General features: G+C 40.5%; 1 protein-coding gene across 5 annotated transcripts in view; it reads right to left on the reverse strand.

Moving 5' to 3' along the window:
* SRPK2 (SRSF protein kinase 2) overlaps positions 1-18,938 on the reverse strand; it is a 148,413-nt gene that overhangs the window by 3,930 nt on the left and 125,545 nt on the right. For 3 of the 5 annotated variants that reach the window (XM_049814195.1, XM_049814197.1, XM_049814196.1), the window contains 5 exons: positions 16,090-16,190; positions 15,882-15,989; positions 5,227-5,296; positions 4,430-4,522; positions 3,916-4,008 (listed from right to left, as the gene is read on the reverse strand). In XM_049814195.1, the coding sequence (XP_049670152.1) occupies positions 3,916-4,008; positions 4,430-4,522; positions 5,227-5,296; positions 15,882-15,989; positions 16,090-16,190 (465 nt within the window). The remainder of the gene's footprint in view (positions 1-3,915; positions 4,009-4,429; positions 4,523-5,226; positions 5,297-15,881; positions 15,990-16,089; positions 16,191-18,938) is intronic. The other 2 variants (XM_049814198.1, XM_049814199.1) reach the window with 2 other exon arrangements.

The raw sequence follows: 18,938 nt of genomic DNA on the forward strand, positions 1-18,938 counted from the left end.
CGATTTTCAATAACACTGACCATGGTATCAAAGTAGGGTAAGTAAAAGGCAACTGAGGTGGACAAAAACTCAAATAATTTATTTTAATGTGGTGGGTCCATCTCATTTCCATCCTAAAACACTGGAGAGCAGCACAGGAAATTGAAGTGTCCGGCAACATGTATTTTCATCTAGTTCATGAGGTTTGTACCATATAGTTGGAGGACAGGAAGGCAGTACCTGTAACTAAGGGAGAAATGAAAAGCACAGGCCCACCGTTTTGACAGCATCAGTACTCAGGGCGTTAACATGAATTTTCAAAGAAATGCTAAAAATGTAATAGTAAGTGAAAACTTCCTAACAGAAGCTCTTTATTTAGATTTTTGAAAGTGAAGCACACAGGAAATATCCAGAGAGGACAAGGGAGTTGTCAGAACTGCAAAACCCTTGTGGCCAAAGCGGAGGCAGTAACAGACCCTCTGAAAAATGGAATGTTGAGTCAGAAGGAAGAAATTTCTGAAGGACCTGTGGCAGGGGAAAGATGCTATTTAAAGCTTTCTCTGCTGACTGTAATATAAAAAAACAGAGCTAGTCTATGAAATTTGTCAGAGACAGATTTAAGATGTGTCACCAGGGAAGAGGAGGATGGATTATTGAACAGTAAGAAAGAGATGATGTGAAGGACTGGGGAAGCAGCAGTGGGATATAATCTGCTACTACGTATTTTGAGGACATGCTCCCAAGAACTAATATAAAAACTACTGGTGAGGCCCCACGGTACAGTACATGGAAGCGAGGGAGGTGGAGGAGAGCCCTCTCCTTCCTTCCAGGATGGTAAATAAGCAGCAGTGCTTTTCCTTATTACAACTTCCAACAGGCAAAGCCAGTACTTAGCCAGCATCTTGCACAGGTTTAGCTCACGAGTAAACAGGGCTAGCCAATACCGGAAGAAAAATAAAAGGGACCACGGTCTAGAAAAAAACAAAAGGGTTTTAAGTTTTAGTGCTAATACATATTAATCATTTTTACAGGCAAAATAGCTTTCATGAAGGCACTGGAGAAAAGGACTCAGTGGAGTTATTACTGGGCTCAATCAAGATGAGACCATATAAAAAAGTATGTGAGCATGTGTGTTATAGTGACTAAGTAACTTATAAATTCTTTTCTGTTTTTAAAATGCACCCTCCTATTTGAATGTCACAAACTGCTTCAGGCAATTACTAAGAAGGAACACATACCTGTAAACTCGTTAGCTGACAACACCTTTCCTTTTGTGCCTGTGACTTCAGTGGAACAATTCAAATGTTTAAAGCTTCTCTCCGATGTTGAACTTGCTTATGGACAGGAGCAACACCCAAACAGTGATTTCTTGATTTTCACCCAAGGCTGATGTTTTCAAAATAGAAGCCTCCAGTCAGATTTCTAAGCCCTCCTTTACACCACAGCGTGAAATTTTCAGAAGAGCCTCAGGCCTGTACTACATGGCTTCTGATCTCAGGTGCTCAGGCCACAAGCAGATGAGTACAAAATGCAGCAGCTTGCTGGCCAACTATTTAGCCTATCCATTTCCTGCCAGCCCATCAAATGCAAATACCTCCTGGGGGCTCCAGAGAGGCTGACAGTACTGGGGTGGCCAGGAAAAAGGTATCTGGTGTCCAATTCAATGAAAAAAAAAATATCTCAAATAAGTGAGCAGGAAACTCACCACCTCCATTTTTCCTCCACAAAACAATCCAGTTTTCCTGACTTGCATACCAGAGTAACTGGTATGATCTGAAAACACAGCTTGGGCTATTACTCCCTTGTCTTGCACTTGAGATTTTCTGTTTTGAGTAGAACAGGTGGGATCCAGTCTACTTAAACTTCCACAGCAAGTGTGCGCTTAACATTTTGTGTGGTGGGTGAACCAAGTCTTTTAAAGTGCTTAAATCCCACCCAGAGCCACAGCAGATGGTGCCTCTGAGGAATGTCACTGAAGTTCAGGCCCTAGAGGACAACAGTGACACTTTGCAGTGGAAGATGCTCATGGAAGCACGTGAAACTCTCACTTCATGGGAATTTTACAAAGTGCCCTCTTCTCTGTGCCACAAACACTGTGGTTATTGTAAAACTGTTAGGTCATTTTAAGGTTCTATGACATCACTAGAAAATGCCATCCCATCTGGTGTAAAGTGAAAATTAGGAACATGAGATATGCTTTAAGGGGGGGTCTGGCTGAGGGGTCTCTGTAATTCAGTACCTGCCTCTTGACAGTGGCCCCAGGAAGGGGTAGGGGAGGCGGGCAGAGGAGCCCTTCTGTGGGCCCTGCGCTCACTCCAGCAGCTGCAATCCCTGTTGGGGGGTGCCGGAGGGTACCTCCTGCCCAGCCTTTTACTGCTTTGTATATTTACGATGTGTCAGCCCTCAGTTTGTTCATCTCAGTTAACACGAGACTGCTTTTGAGCCTGCTGATACAGCCTCTCTACGAGCCCCATGGCAGCAGTCTCCTGAAGCTCACTGCCTGCTGTTGTAGGAAAGCACTTGTTTTAAAGCCACCCCCTCCAAGTTTCACTGGGTGTCCCCCAGCTCTCATATGGCGGGTGCTGAAAACAGCAGCTGTTTTCCGCTTATCCACTGACTTCCCAATTTTGTAAACCTTTATTATTCCTCCAGCACCCTTCTCCCCTCCACACCAAAAAGCCCCAGGCGTTTTAGACTCCCCCAAATGGCATCTGCTCTATCTCCTTGACCATCACTGTCGCCCTTCTTCGCACCGCGTTTGACGCCGTTACATCCTCCTGGAGGCAACGAAGGCATGCAGAGGTCCCTGCCATACCAGAAATATCCACGCACAGAACAGGCGCCTCTCATGCAAAGGGGGATGAATCGCTGGATTGTCTCCTGCCTCATGACCCCAACCTCCTACAGCACAGCGCCGCCGCCTCAGCCCCCCCGGCACCCCACGTGCCCAATGCAGCTGGTCGGCTGGCCGGCGCTGGCCCTGCCGACAAGCTGTGCGCTCAGGCATGTGGAGTCACGGGCAAGGGGGAAGCCGCGGCGCTGTTCAGCAGGAAAGCCCGCTTGCCGGCTGCGGTCGATGGCCCCAGATGATCCCCCACCACGTAATGGGACGCTCCTGACATACCCTGTCCCTCGATACAACACGGTGCTGTCTCATACACTGAGGGGACAAAAGACACTTGAAGCATGACCGCATTCCCTCACGTGTCAAAAGCCTGTCTTAAAGAGCAGCCTGAGCAAAGACAAAGTACTGTAAGGCCCAGCGCATTTGCTCAGATTAATTACTTTCTTACAGCAATTGACAAGGCTTTTATTTTTAGAGGGGTTGCACTTCTGAACAACACCAAACACAGCTAAGTCATCGTCTATGGCAGTGGCACTCGGGCATTACGGTAATTCAGAGCGTTTGAAGTGAGACAGCACAGTGCACAGCAGAGCAGCTTTCTCCACTGCTCTGTCACAGAGCGATCTTTTCTGCACGCTCTCTCTTCAGTGAGGTTACGAGTGTGAGGACTGACTGCACGCAGCTGTGTATCTATTGCCCAGGTATTCCCTTCCCACTCCAGTTATTCCTTATCAGTAGCATTTGTGGACCACTATATAGGATCAAAAGCAGCTGACAGATGATTTCCATCACATTACAAGCTATGCATCACTTGATTCCATACATTTACATGAACATTGGACAACAGATTCACTCAGACATTTGTTAACATCCACACTTTGTTGAGTACATCCCAAAATGAATTTTAGATGAAATATTGAAATGAATACTGCAAATTGCGGCTTTTCTCAGAAAGTCAAGTTTACACCAAAATTCTTCTTTAGTAAGAACTCTCCATTTAAATGGATGTATTTCTTCAGTACCCATAAATGAACATATTCTCCTTTTGGATAGCATTATGCTTTAAATTAGTGTTGCATAAATACCGTTACCTTTTTTGGTGAAAAACTCCTTGGAATATTTCCCCAACATAGCGTATTTTCGAGGGATTTTTCCCAGCAGTTCAATGATCAATGCTATGTGGTCTGCATTGGAGAACATTGCCAGCAAAACAGAAACATACAACAGTTTAATCAGTACATTGCATGCACACACTAACACTGGCCCGGTACAGACAGAAATAGATCGATCCTGGCAAAAAAGACACGTGCACACTGCTCAGTGGCTAATTTGGAAAGATACTTTCAGCAAAACTTCCTTCTCAAAACATTTGAGTATCAGCTGCTACAAACAAGTTTTGCTATGTAATTTAAAATGTTATTTTTCAGAACATTTAGCTTAAAAAAAAGAAAAAATTGCCACAGATTCCTGTGTATTTTGTTTTTCAAAAAGAAATTTTTGTTGTGTGATTTCAGTAAATGCTCCTCAGTGGGACATGCTACTACCAGCAACAGCAATTCCACTTCTGTCTGCATCACGGCACCTTTCAAAAAGAAGAGGTACTACCTCTGCGATTGAAGAATTCCCGAGAATATTTTCCAGATAGAGCAAAGTGCCTTGGGATATTGCCTAGCAGCTCTATGATGTGTGCTATGTGGTCTATGAGGGAGAGAAAAAAAGGATACGGGAGTGGAAGGGGCAGGGAAAGGATGGGATAAAAAAGAAGAGGAAAGAAACTGGAATTAGTAAAAAATCAGAAATAGTTTCAAATCAACAATGTTTGCAGCAAATCCATGCAGAGGTTTCCAGGATCAGCAGAGCTCTGGCATCATTAGTAGCATTTAGGAACAATGAATGATGCCCACATTACCACTGCAAAGAGCATTTACAAGCAAACAAGCATGAAAATGGACAGGTATATAGATGGAAGCAGGAGTTAATTCTGATTTTAAAAAAAATTAGTAATTGCCTAATTCAAATAAAAATACATAATGTAAACATTATTCCAGTGTCACTCTTATAAAGAGAAAATACTGTAAAGTTCAAATCTGTCATTTCTTTTCTAAACTAAAATGTTGTTATTCTCAACCAGGTTTCCACACATATGCAATCTTACAAGAAGGGCAGTTTAATTCCTTCAGGCAGTTGTTAAGTAGATGAGTATCTGCAGAAGGGAGTTTTTGCCCACCCATTGCTAGTGATGGAACTTAAAACTAAAAAGAAAAAAATCATATTTGTATTCTGAAAACAATGTGTACGAACAGTTCACTCAAATACAAAACTTAACCCCACTGTACGCTCACTGGGAATTTAAAAGGAGTGCAAAAATATACAAAACCTCATGTATCTCAAAAGATTCATACCTTCATCCCTGGAATAGTCTTCCCCAGAGTGTGGTTCAAACAAATAATCTCCAGTCGCTAGCTCAAAAGCCTATAACATAACAGACATATTTATAGGTATTTCAGAAATAATGTTTTTAATCTTAAGATGTCAGCAAAACATCACAACTATCTCAGAACCAAGAGCAAATTACCATTCAAAGCTCACGGCCTACAACTGGATCCGAGACTGAGGAGAGGCCACTTACCTGGGGACCATCATTCCTGCACTGCAACACCACCATAAACCCAGGCTCTGGAGAGAGCCCCACGTTCAGCCCCCAGGACACCCCGTCAGTACGAGAGGCTGGAGGTTTGGCAACAGGCAGCACACCCAAAACCCAGGAATTTCTGCCTGCTCAGCCAGGACGAACAAAGGAGATGGACAAGGACTGTGGAACTGCGGTCCCTGCCCAGCAACCCCTAGGGCTCCACCCGCTGACAAGGGAATATTTGGGTCATGCTGCGAAGGAAGCGATTCTGAACAGACTGGCTGCACGGGGGCGTGAAGGGAGCATCAGTGTAAGCTGACATTAAACATGTTTTTACATACTAATGTGTTGTCTCTTGATCATGTTAAATATGTATAAGTTAATGAAGCTGAGAAAGAGGTATTTCTAAATATGTAATAAAGAGCTACGCTTGTATCTGAAGGCCAATTATGTCAGAGTGCATGTTGGGGACCAAAATAAAGAAGTCTGAATCAGAAATAAAATCCATTTGTAACTATAATTAATCACTTGAAATTAGCAAACAGGTAGAGCATCCTTGATGACTCTAAATCTAGAACAGTTTCTAAAAAGGTATTTTTGTTGAATCAGAAGTCAAGAAAGTAAATACTGCAATCACGGGGTAAAATACCGAGACTGACATTGATGAAGGAATCCAGAGCAGCCACCATGATGACTGATCCTTTCAGGCCATTGCAAGGCCTCAATGGGATGCTAACCCTGTGTTAGGTCAGGACAAAGCTGAGTGTCTCTTTATGGGTGTAATGCATATTAAAAGCCGCAAAGCACTGAAATAACTAGGAGAGCCCATACGTGTGTACAAACATGGATTCATCTAGCCTAATTTGTTAAACTATTCTCTTTCTGCTCTGGATCACAAATTACCCCAGCAGCCGCAGGAATCTCATTCTTTCCAGGTAGTTTAAGCATCAAACTATTTTCTATCTCCAAGACCATGGGAAACATCTGATCCAAGAAATCATTCCAAAAATCAGGCAGACTTCCTGGCATTGTTCTAGGATGGGATTTCGCTCCATTAGAACACTTACTACAAAATATCTGTCTCCTGAAAATAGACACTTTTCTGTTCCAATTTGTAACCTGGAGTTGTTAAATCACCTGTAAATTTAGCCTATTTATGGGCACTTGGCTTTTTCAAGCTGTGAACTGCAGTGTCATCCAAGTGGGCTACAGCCAAAATAATTCATTGCAATCACACAACAGCCAAGAAACCAAGAATGCCCCTTGTTGACGTTTCTGTTGATCCTATGAACGGGCCTTTAATTTCTAAAGTCACTAGCACTAATAAACAGTCATTCACTTTTTTTCTTATTCTACTCTTAGCTCAAGATTGAGGGTTTTCATTTTACAGCTTAAAAAAATCTGAAGGACTTCATAAATTACCAGGTATTTAAACTGAAGAAATTTTTAGACTAGCTAGAAGAGATCACTGGTAGAGATCTCTAAACACAACATGGAGAATATTGTTATTCTGTTGAGATGAGACTGAGAAGCCCCAAGTGTCCCCTCTATCTCATGGGAACATATTCACTGGAAGAGCTGGACCAGCTTTCCTAGGAGAACACACACTGATGGGGCTGATTTCTGAGGACATCAAGAAACTCAGTGCTATTTAACACAGATTTCTGGAGAACAATGGAAATGTAGTTGAATTTAGTCACAAAGATAGACTCCAAAAGAATATAGCTTCTGTCCCAAAAAATGAAGTATTAATAGCTCGATATGTCTGCGTGGGACTAAGAAGATTAAATTCAAAAAACTGTAAAACCGTTCATAGAGAAGCACAAGAAGTAAGCATACCACTGTGATACAGTGAATTTTAGATCAGTTTGTATAAAATAAGAGCTGCAAGCTCTCACAGATTTGGGTACTCACACCACCCTTTTGCTCAAGAGAAACCAAGCTTTTCAAAATTGTGCTGCTGCTTCTTTTTTCCTTTTTGTGTAGCTTTGACTCCATGCCCAGCATGGGCTGGAGCCGCAGCATCTTGGACATTTGATTTCCTGACTCTCCTTAAAGGATTCTGCACCGACTCAGATGCACACAGGGACAGCCCAGAGACAGCCTTGCCTTTTGGTTGCTGCAGTAAATATCTCTAATAATACTTCTTAGCATTCATGCAGGACAATGTCTCACAGGTTCATCTGTAGCAACCTGGTAATAGGTTCCTAGACATCTGTAGGACGGACTGGCTACATAGTGCAAGATAAATGAAATTAATTGGGCCTTATTTATAAAAGAATAAATCCTTGACCTAGGTTTTTACCATAAAGTAAAAGAATCAGCGTTAAAATTACAGTAGTAAGCACATAAATAGCCATAAGAAGGACAATGACACCTCTGGATTGTATCAGAGTTCTTCTGCTCCTTCAACCGATGCCCAAAGTTATGGTGCACCAGAAGCACGTGCAGTCCCGTTACTGAGTCAGTGCCACCAAAAGAGGAGGTCTCTGCTGCTAGTACTCAGAACTAGTTTTGGCAATGCTGCTTTTGGACTTCCTGAGCACTTTTCGATACTTATCGACACTTTACACCCAACTGTAGGTACACAAAACCAGCCAGCGTCCAATTCCTAAGTTGCTGACACTGTCATAAAATCAGCAGGTGGAGACCCTGACGGCCAGCAAGTTGAACACAGGTCAGCAGTGCACTCTCATGGTAATGCAGGCTAACCACGTACTGGGCTGTACATAACAAGCATGTTACCAGCCCTCGGTGGAACGTGACTTCCCCTCTCCTCAGCAACCACATCTGCATCTGCAGACCTGTGACCACTTTGGGGCCACCAGTACGAGACACCCTGCCAAACTGAAGAAAGACCAGGAAAGACCTCTAAGATATTAGGAAGCTGAGCAGAGGATGCAGGAGGAAAGGCTGGTGGGGCTGTGGTGGTTCAGGTTGGAGAAGGGGAAGAGAAGGGGGGATTTAATTGCTGTGCTCCACTGCCTGAAAGGCAGTAACAGAGAACGCCGAGATACACTCTTCTCAATAAAAGGACAACAGAGAACAGACAAGAGCAGCAAGATGGGAAATTCCAGATACAAGGAAAAAAATTCTTCAGCAAGATTGGCTGAGCACTGGGACAGGCTGCTCAGAAAGGCTGTGGAAATGCCATCCTGATAGATATGTACACCTCAATTGGATGAGGCTCTGAGTAACTTCATCTAACCTTGACATTAACCCTGGTTCAAGCAGGAGGAGGACTACTAGAGATCTCTTTCAACCTAAACTTGGCTATTATTTCTATGATGCTACAAATACAGATTAATCATACTTACTTTCCCTTTTAAAGTATTCATTTATAAAAACTAGTTTCTTGACAGAAACTCCCGACCTTGAAATACCATGCTCTTTTTTACTTAATGTTGACATTTACCTCATCAGAAATCAGCATTTTGATTATTATATGGAGATAACAAATGAGATGCAGCACACTCAACATATGGCACAAAAGCCCAAGGCAATCATCCCTCCTTACTGACTGTACTGGCAATTGCTACTTATCGCTTTCCTAAGGTTATCACAGAAAAACACTCCAGACTGCTTTTCTCCATCTGCAGATTGAGAACCTTTCATATAAATGGTCACACTGCTGCTTTTGTAGGCTTTGGAGAAGCTATGATTCCTTTTCTGCCATGCAACTCTATATGAACCTACCACGCAATTGTATACAAACCTACCACAATACTGAACTGTTGGAATCACTATCGTGTATTATGGATCCATGTCTAATCACACAATTGGAAACAGCTCCATTTTCACTGTGTGACAGCTGTGTACTCAATCTGGTGACTGAAAATGGATGCATGCCTAGGGAAAGCTGTCTGGGAGAGGACTGGAAGAACAATTCAGTTGGACTGCATCAGCCTCCCTGAATTCCTCTTATGAAGCCCCAGCTGAAAAAGGACAACAAGCTATAGGCCAGAATTATTATTCTGACAGATGAGATCCGGCTCTTGGCCAGAATTTCTCCCCCCCAGCTGAAATTAAGAGCTGTGAATGAGAAGATTGTAACTGCTTTAAAAATAGGCTTAGTTTTAAGAACACTGTTCCACAGGTAAGTGGGAGCATGGAAAGAAGAGCAAAAACCTTTTTGAGATACACACGCCAGCTGACAGTTTGTTCTCCCATGGTCATCTCCCTCTGAAGAGCCAGGCAATGGAGACTGTAAAAGGCATTTTGCATGGTTAGTGCTTGGTAAGAAAGGCCAGATATACAAAACATTGACATGCATGGGATGCTTGAAAAGGAAACGGGTTTCTACTATTTGCTGTACTCTGATCTCAGAATCACGCACATGCTGAGCGGTTGCTTTAGAAAGTCATTTTCTTAGGAAAATAATTTTCTTTTGAATGTTTCAGGTTGTCCACCCACCACCTTCAAAAAGGGTGTACAGTGATTAATAACAGCATTTTGTACTGTATCTGCCTACTGAAAAATATGTGCATGGTGACTTGAAGTTTTTTCTCTTCTCTCAATCAGGTTTTTGATTTTCCATTTTTCCTCAAAATACTGCTTCTGTGCAGACTAAGGCTTGTCACCACACCTTTGGTGTTTGCCACTCGCACATACTAGCATAATGATACTCATTATCCCATGGAGACATGATCATTTCTTCCCTGCTTACAACACAGGAAGAGTAGTTAAGGACAGTTACCTCTCCACCCCATGTTAGAGAACATCATACAAAGAAGTAAACTGGGGGCTGAACTACAAGCACTTACATGTAAGCTTAATTTTAACATCATAAGTTACTATATTCTGCTCATTCTTCATTCTGTCCCTCAGAGTTCTCTCACATGAATAGAAATGCTCATAATAAAAAGCACCCCTGTAAGCTTGCTTGCCTTGTAGTAGCATCTCCCTCATTTTGAAAGCTGTTTGCCTGCCCGCCTTCCTTCTCACCCTGTTAGTATTTTCTTTCATCATTTATATTCTCTTTGGGTAGATAAACCACCAACTGCAATTTTCTCCTTCTCTGACTTCCTGCTGATCTACAGCTATGATCTATTTGCTAGTTCTTATTATAAAAAGAAGGTATTTCAGGAATCACAACTCGCAACAAAAGTCACCTCGGATAAGTGTTAGAAACATAGTCTTGTTAATGTCCTAGCTTGTGACATAGCCATTTCCTCCCTGCAGCTCAAACAAGACTGTACATAATGAACAACACAAGTCAGATGATGAGATTCATCATTTCAGGTGCTTTTCCTGCCTCCAATCCAAAGAGCATAAACAAGGAAAAGCAGTGGAATCATGATGCTTGCAGTCATTTCCAGGAGCAATACAAAGGGATGCCCTCTGCCAGTACTAATGCCCTTATCTTGCCAGGATTTCTTGGCAGCAGCAGTGGAGTACTGTGTTCCATGGTTTTTGAGATTTAGGAAATGCTAAACCATGCAGTGCCTGTTCAGTTTCTGCTCCACAGAAAGCAACCCTCTCAATACTGCAAATGTTGAAATTCAGCCTGATAAAACTGATTGATCAAGGGTGGTTTCAATCCTGTCAGAAGCACTGCTGGCTCCAAATCTGTTTCTTTTTTGGGGGTGAAAAGGACAGATGCACCTCCCTGTTGGCAGAATTAAAATAGGGTTAGTACTGCAAGGGAACATAGAACTTTCTAGAATTTAATAAATGTGGAGAGATTCCCAGTGTCTAGCTTTCCATGAGAGCAGCTGAGTATCCCACTTAAATAGGTCACACTGTTAAAAGAAAAATAAAGGGTGCCGTGCAATTTCCTTAGCAAAACTTATAAATGTCCAGCAAATGATAGCAACAACCAGTCAGACCTAGGTCACCAAAGTCTGGGGAAAAAAAATTTAAGTTACACTTTGTTGTATTCTTTGCTGAGCACAGAACAAGCAAACAACTTTGTCATACTCTGGAAAAGCCCACTGACATCTAAATTCTTTCATTAGCTTCACAGCACATCGTGTGTGCACCGATTATAAGCCTGCAAAGATATGCATTATCTTCTCACCCCCTTCCCCCCCCGCCTTTTTTTTTCTTTTTTTTTCTTTTTCTTCAAGACTCTGAGACTCGCATCACCTGAGCAAAGGACTGGTACTGGCCTGAGGATACTCACTCTCATCCTTAAAATCTGATTCAAAGAGGTTGGGGCACAAGAACTGGGCCATGCCAAATCATCTAAAATTAGAAGATTCAACTCACAGGCTGCTGGCTTACAAAGCTGCTTATTCACTGAGATAACATCAAAACAAACAGAATTGTAAGGTTATTAGCACTGAGTTATTTCTCCTTCTTTTGCTATTTGGGTAGAGTCCTTACATGGCTCTGTTTATGTACACTTCCAGCACAATTAACCCTGACCAGAATTTCTGGCTACTCCCATAGTAAAGACAATACAAATAAAACAGGGCTATTATTTACTGAAAGCTGCATCAAAACCATGGAGTTGATGGCTAGATGAAGCCAACCCATATTAGCAGAGCCCAGGTGAGGAGAGCACTCCATGTAGACACAACATACCATGTCCTAAAAGACAGATTCGTAAAGGGTATTCTGAAAGTTGCTGCGCACACATGAACACAGATGCTTTGCATGCTCAGGGCACAGTTATCAGAGACTTTTGTTTAAAACCGTCATCATCATCATCTCCATCCTCATTACTAAAGACTAAGTAAAATTGACGAGCAAATGGTATGATGAAAAAAGACAGTCTGCTGCTGTTATGATAAAACACAACCTCTGTGCTTGACAATACTTTATGCCATAAATACAAGCCAATACAAGAACTAGCAGCTCTGCTACTCTCACAGGCAATGCTGTTCCCAGTGAGCAAGATTATTTCATTAGCAAGCAAAAGGCAGTGAAAAATCTTAGGCTCAAATGGAGATCCATAAAGCACAAGACGAAGATCCCAGGTGAATCCTGGTCCCAAATATTCCAAGTGGTCCTTCATAAAATCCAAGAGATGTGAAAAGATTGATGCATTTTATGTACACACAAACCTCAGACATGGAAACCCTATGGACCCTAAATTAATTCAGAGAAAGGCCTGGTTTTATTGTCATTTTTTTAGTGGAGACATGATCTAGAATATCTGACACAGCAGTGGATACATAACACATGAAGAATATCTTCTACTTTGCAAGCTAAGCAGTCTTCATGTGTGCTGTTTACTACCAAGCAGAGTGTTCTGGACTACTTGTGAGCAAGCCGTTTTAGGAGAGTTTGGCAGCCATGTTGTGTATGCCCATTGAGATGAAGAACGTGACCGTGACTTTGAAGCAGCAGAGGAGTGAAGAGCACATCTGCATCGGTCTCTGTGAGAATACTGGTCAGAAATCTCTGATTTGAAGGTCATGGGTACACACAGATCTACAAGATGTATTTGCACACAATTCCATCCAAACGAGGTCAAAATATTTTTTAACCTCTTTCAGTGCCGGTTCAGAGAACTAGCTCAGTGACGCAGTTGTGAGCAAAGGTTTTAAAAGTGTAACATCTCATCTTTGTTTTGATACTACCTTACCATACTTTGCATTCACATTAATTCACATCATTCATATTAGGCACACACTTTTGCAATATGTGCTTTATCATTCAGTAGAGAAAGTGAGACAAGAAAGCTCACCCAAAGTCAAAATCATGATCAGATAATCAGAATGAAGGACAGGATCTGTAATTATGTAACACGGCTCCCACTGCAAAGCAGTGGCACCTTACCCATTTACAAATGTAGTATTTCTGACAGGTGAATATGATCAGAGCAATTACTTACCTAACCTGAACACAACCTCAAATTTAGGTGACTTAACATATAGCTACCCCTTAATTGACAAACTTCTTTTTCTTCAGTTTTAAAAAAGGAGGAAATGAGAAATACTGTATGCGGTCAATACAGTCAGCCGGTAGGATACCACTTCACATGTGCTTGGTACTGTCACACTGGGCCAAGTATGGAAGGATGGAAACTTGCCAAGAAAAAAAGTCATGGCAATACTGCTGGACCATTCATTTTGCATAGTACTATTTCCAAAAATGTACTTAATGACTTTGGACTTGTACAAGCAAAGCAACATGACAAAGAAGTCGCCTTGCTCTCCTTTGAGAGCCTTGGACAACATGGCTAACAGGGTATCTGAGCTGTATTTTGGCTGAAAGTGAACAACACCTCCACCTCCTGCTCCAGCAGACAACCCTTTTGAAAACACACGCACCAGGAAACATTACAGAATAAAGTGAATTAAATGAGAAACAAGAGCAAGGTAACCTAGAAGGCCATTTTCTGAACCACACCTAGGTACAACAAGGAATCCAAACCTAAGAAAGCAAGTGGGACTACAATGGCCTTAAAACACTTTGGTACTTTACAGTTCATGGCTGCTTTAGGGATTGGAGAGAATCAAAAAATAATTTCCAAAGACAGCCTAAGTAAGTTAATTGGGACTTTGCAGTTCCACATCAGCAACATTGCCCTGGCAGTTAATCTTTGTTACAGGTCTTCTGCAGAAAGAGCTGTTAAGGTCTTCAAGTCAATCCCTACTTCAGAGCTGTTTTCCATCCAACAGAGGATCAGCACTCACAGTGCTCTGACCCATTTTTCTCAACCACACTGGAATGAAAGCAGATCCTGAGGGGTTTTGAACCTATGAATTTTTAGGGTGAGCTTCAGAGACTGATCTCTATTTTTTACACGACTATACAATAACGACACTGACATACAATTGTTGAATTCAGTTGTTGGAGGAGTATAAAATCTCTATAGCATATTTTAAGGGCAAAAAACCAAAGTCTGTGGCAGAAGACAGAATTCCAGTGTTTCTGCCTCAAATGCTTTAGTACCTTTAAAACTTACATAACAAAAAAGCAGAAGTATAATTTTCTCATTAAAATACTGAAATTTCATAACTAATTGTGAATCTGAATTAAGATAGCCCTAGTGGCAGAGCTGCTTCGGGCCTTTTTTCCCCCTGAGTTTGAGAAAGGACTCGCATGAAGAAAGCAGTAACACTTATATAACACGGAAAAGAATTAAAGTGTAAGGGGCTGGACAACCCCAATTTTCTAAGAATATTATATTCCCTAGCTGTTGATATTGCTATTAAGTACCCCACTTTCGACTTCAGCATTTTTTATGTGGCTTTAGCTACGCGACTGTATATAAAATCAGTAGGGCGTAGGTACACCCTTAAAGGAAGGTGAATATAGGGTATTCAATACCATAAAAAGGTAACAAGCTCAACTGAGGTTTACAAAATATTAGGTGAAAGGAATGAGGAGTCTCTATAGTAATTTTGTAGTTAGGTAAGAGAAGAATCATTCAATGAATTGGGGATCAAAACTGTGGAATATTTTCTACACTTTGTTTTCAATGTAATAGAAAAATTCTACATTTTGCCCCCAAATGAAAAAGTAAATTTGGAAATAGATGTTCTTTTCTGTGTACTAAAGCAAAAGCTAGTATTAAACTCTAGAAAAAACATACTTGCAATTTTACTTATGGGTTAGTTACTTCCAACACATGGCTTGCTGAGCTTATAATATCTGTAGGATTTTATGTTCCTTTCAGTCCTCCTCCTCTCCCTCTGAGCTCTGCAATTCTTCTCATCACCCACGCCTCCAAACTGTGTCTAGTATTTGAGTCTTCTCCTCCTCCTCACACACTTATTCTTTTCAGACGTTTATTTGTAAAATATAAAGATTTGAATAGGTTTTCACTTTTAAAATAGACAGATATTTCTAAATGTATTTCCAAAACTATCTTTAATGAGATCATTGTAGCTTATTTGTCTTCAAAGAATTATTACAGAATGTTTCAGAAAGTTGAATGATTAAGTTTTTACTTTTCCTATTCTTTAAAGATTTTTAAAAATCTATAATTTCAATTTTACTGTGTTAAAACTAATTCAACAGAATGTTACCACATATTTTACTAATAAACTAACTCCTCCTCTTCAAAGTTTAGAACCTAAAGCTGTGATTTGCCAGCCTAATCTGATGTTTTCACTGCACTTGGCAAGAATTTGACGTATTTCACTTTTTGCTACTGTATGCAAGAAAAAGGAATGGAAACACAGCAAACAGTTGCACAGATTCTAAGATGGGAAGGAAACATGCAGTTGTACTATTTCAGTTAGACTTTGTAATTTAAAATATACATATATTTCCCTCCAAACTTGCAAGTTTAAAATGCATCAAATGAAAATTAGAAATGTTCTCCAACATACTTCCTTTTGATTAAGAATGCTTGAGAAATTGAAATAAAGGGGAAAAATCATCAGTAGTTATCTGATATGACATAATTTATGATAATGTATTTGTGTCAAAATGTCAGAACCATCCTCATCAGGTTTCCTCACTAAATAAACAATTGGGTTTAGGAGGTTTATTCTTGTAAAATATACATTGTATTGTTCTTACCATACATGCTGTACTCCAGATATCAGCAGGTGTACTGTAACCTGCTCCTATTAAAACCTCTATGGATCTATATTGTCTTGTCTGGATGTCTTCTGTGAAGTGTTTATGCTAAAATAGAAAGAACCACATTAATGGAAAAAACAAACAACAAAAAGGCCTGCTTTAAATAGTGGAGGCTAAATAGCTAAAATGATGTTGCTCTACTTACCACCCAGCAGGCATTCCCCAGGTCAGCAATTTTAACTCTAATTTTATCTGCATTTCTTGGATCCAGTGGATTCACCAGTAAGTCAGCAGCACGAGTTTTTGCTAACACAAGCAAAATACAGAATAGTTAGTATTTTGAGCATACTGTTCATTATCTCTAAGCAGTTTTAACTTGACACTTTGTCTAGTTTTGTAATACATTGAAGACATCAAAATCATTTGCTGAATGTTACGAGAAATTAAAGCAACATAAATAGGATTTCCTACCTTGATTTCTAAGTGTCCTTACACATTTCAAGTACAAATTTTTTGTGTTCTTTAACTGCCAAATAACTATTATTAGAATATCCAGAGGAGCTTCTAAGCAAAAACAGTGCATATGTTTTCCAAGAACAGATTCAGAAAGAAAATGTTAAAACTCAAACTCCAAGAACTCTACATGAAAGACATGTTCTTGGAACAGTTTCGTTGAGAAAATAAATTCTGCACTTCCATTCTTGGCTAAGGTAAATAAGATTTGGCTGGATTTTTTTCTCTCTCCTTTTTTTTTTTTTTTCCTGTACCTGTCCAAAGGGGAAAAAGACTCACCAAAACCTGGCTAATTTGAGAGCCTAGGGGACTGTCACCCATTTCACAGATAATTCAGTGTAGAATCAAAGTTCACTGAAGGTCCTATTTGCATTGAGTATGATCTGGACTAAAAAGGCAGAACTTTAATCTTATTAATACTGCAATCTTTAGAGGCTCTTGGGACATTGATAACCCTAACATACAACAGTGGAGGACTGCTGCTTTTCTTTGTTTGGACATACCACCTGCTAGCTCCTAAACTGCATTGGAAGAAAGCAGATTGACTTGAATGTGGAAGACAGAACCCAGTATCACAAATCACATAGCAGCAGAGGACTGATCTTCGTTTCCTTGTCCCAAAGCTAAGACGACTAAATTGGAAACTGGTGGTAAGAAAGAGGTACTAGATCCAAAAGGCACCCGGGCCTCCAATGGGGATATAATGATCTTTTAAACTGGTGTAAGAATTGGAAGAGGAAAATACACCAGACATGGGACAAGGAGAAAAAATACAGGATGTCTAATGGTGAGTGAGGAGTGACTGAAATCAGATGAAGATCTTCAACTGCTGGGACAGCAAGCCTGAAGAGACCATCAAGGCACTGAAATACTGGCTAACCAGAAAAGAAAATAGCAAGATCCACCGGGGAGAGAAGGAAAGAAAAGACAGGACTGAACACCAGAAGACAGGAAGGGCAGTGACCTCAACAAAACAGTCCTCTAAAAAAGCTGGAATGGAGTCCAAGACTCAAGTTTTAAAAAAGCACCTATACAACAGGCAAGTGCCTAAACTTTTGTGTTTTTCTCAGGAACTCATGAAGTTTATGTCCCGTATTTTCCGAGAGATGAATATGAGACCTTGGATTCTGAATTTGAGAAACACAGATCATTCACAACTGAAAGTGAAGTCAAAAGGAGCTTACTTTTTAGTAAGTACTCTCAAATAAGTATCCGAAGGAGCTCAACCTCAGCATAAAATTAGTAAGCATTTCTGATTTTCACTTTTGTGTGTCCTAGTTCTATTAAACTGAGAAATATCACCTCCTCTTCTCACAGTATCAGCACGATAGTATACTTAGTAAACATTCAAACACTAGAATGAGGAGGAGAGTCATGAGGAAATTAATAGATCTATCTTAAGGGCATTTGGTCATGCAGTTAAAACTTTTTAAGACAAAAACTTAATAGCTGCTCATCCACTGAACACAAACTGGTCTGTGCACTGAATGAGGCAAGTATCCTGAAAAAATAAGATGACACCATGTTACTTAATGATGTATAGCAATGCCTAGACAGAAGGGAACAAATAAAGCCTACTTCTACAGAAAAGGGCACTAAAGTTATACTGAGAAAGTAGCACCATTTAAAAATATTGACTAACCTGCATCTGTTGTATCTTTCTTCTTTCTAAATACCTTAATCTGTTTTATTACTGCTTAACCCAACATTATTATTGACGCCATTAATATTAATGATGTTCAGCTTTTCCTCTTTCTGCAAAAGTGAGCTGTGACTGAATTTACTATCTGGCTTTACTCTCTGGAGGCATGAGGATTTTACACATCACCCCAGGAAACCAGGAGTAGAGGCTTCATGCCTATATACTGCCAGCAACACAAAGGAAGAGGCTACCAGGCATCTAGGAACCTCCTACACATTGTTTCAGGGACTACAGAGTGTAAGGAGATGGAGAGGAAGACTTACTTGCCTGGATCTTGACATCTTCCAGAAATACAGCTCTACTCTGCTGTATTTTATTTCACATTTCTTGCCTACCTGCAGATTACCTGACTTCTCAGACTCTGTAACTGTGTGAATTGCTCTTCTAAAGTCTTAAATCAAGAAATACACTCGACCATATTTTTCGATACATCTCTATTTAAATTTAGTAACTTCATCTGCAACAATGTTGATGTAGGCTTGGTGATCTTCTCCCTAAGCTACCTCATTTTCTTCTATCCGCTTACAGATTTAGTCTCTCAGTATTTTCTTTATTAAAGCTGAAATCCATATATTTATCATTTAGCCACTGGCACTATAAATAAAACCTATGTGTACTACCCTGGAGCTATTTAATTCAATGGCAAAAATCCAGCTCTTTGCAATGACACCAAGATTTCACTTTCCATATCGTCAAAAATCACAATTTACAGGCTAAAGTTTTGGATCTGAGCAGTTCTAGTGGCCAGAATTTGAATGTCCAAAACCATGCTGAATACAGAAAAAACATAATGAGTTGAGGGTTGACAACATGCCTTACAAAGACTTCGTCTTGTTGAG

This window comes from Accipiter gentilis, chromosome 11, assembly GCF_929443795.1.
Source record: "Accipiter gentilis chromosome 11, bAccGen1.1, whole genome shotgun sequence".
NCBI classification, from domain to species: Eukaryota; Metazoa; Chordata; class Aves; order Accipitriformes; family Accipitridae; genus Astur; species Astur gentilis.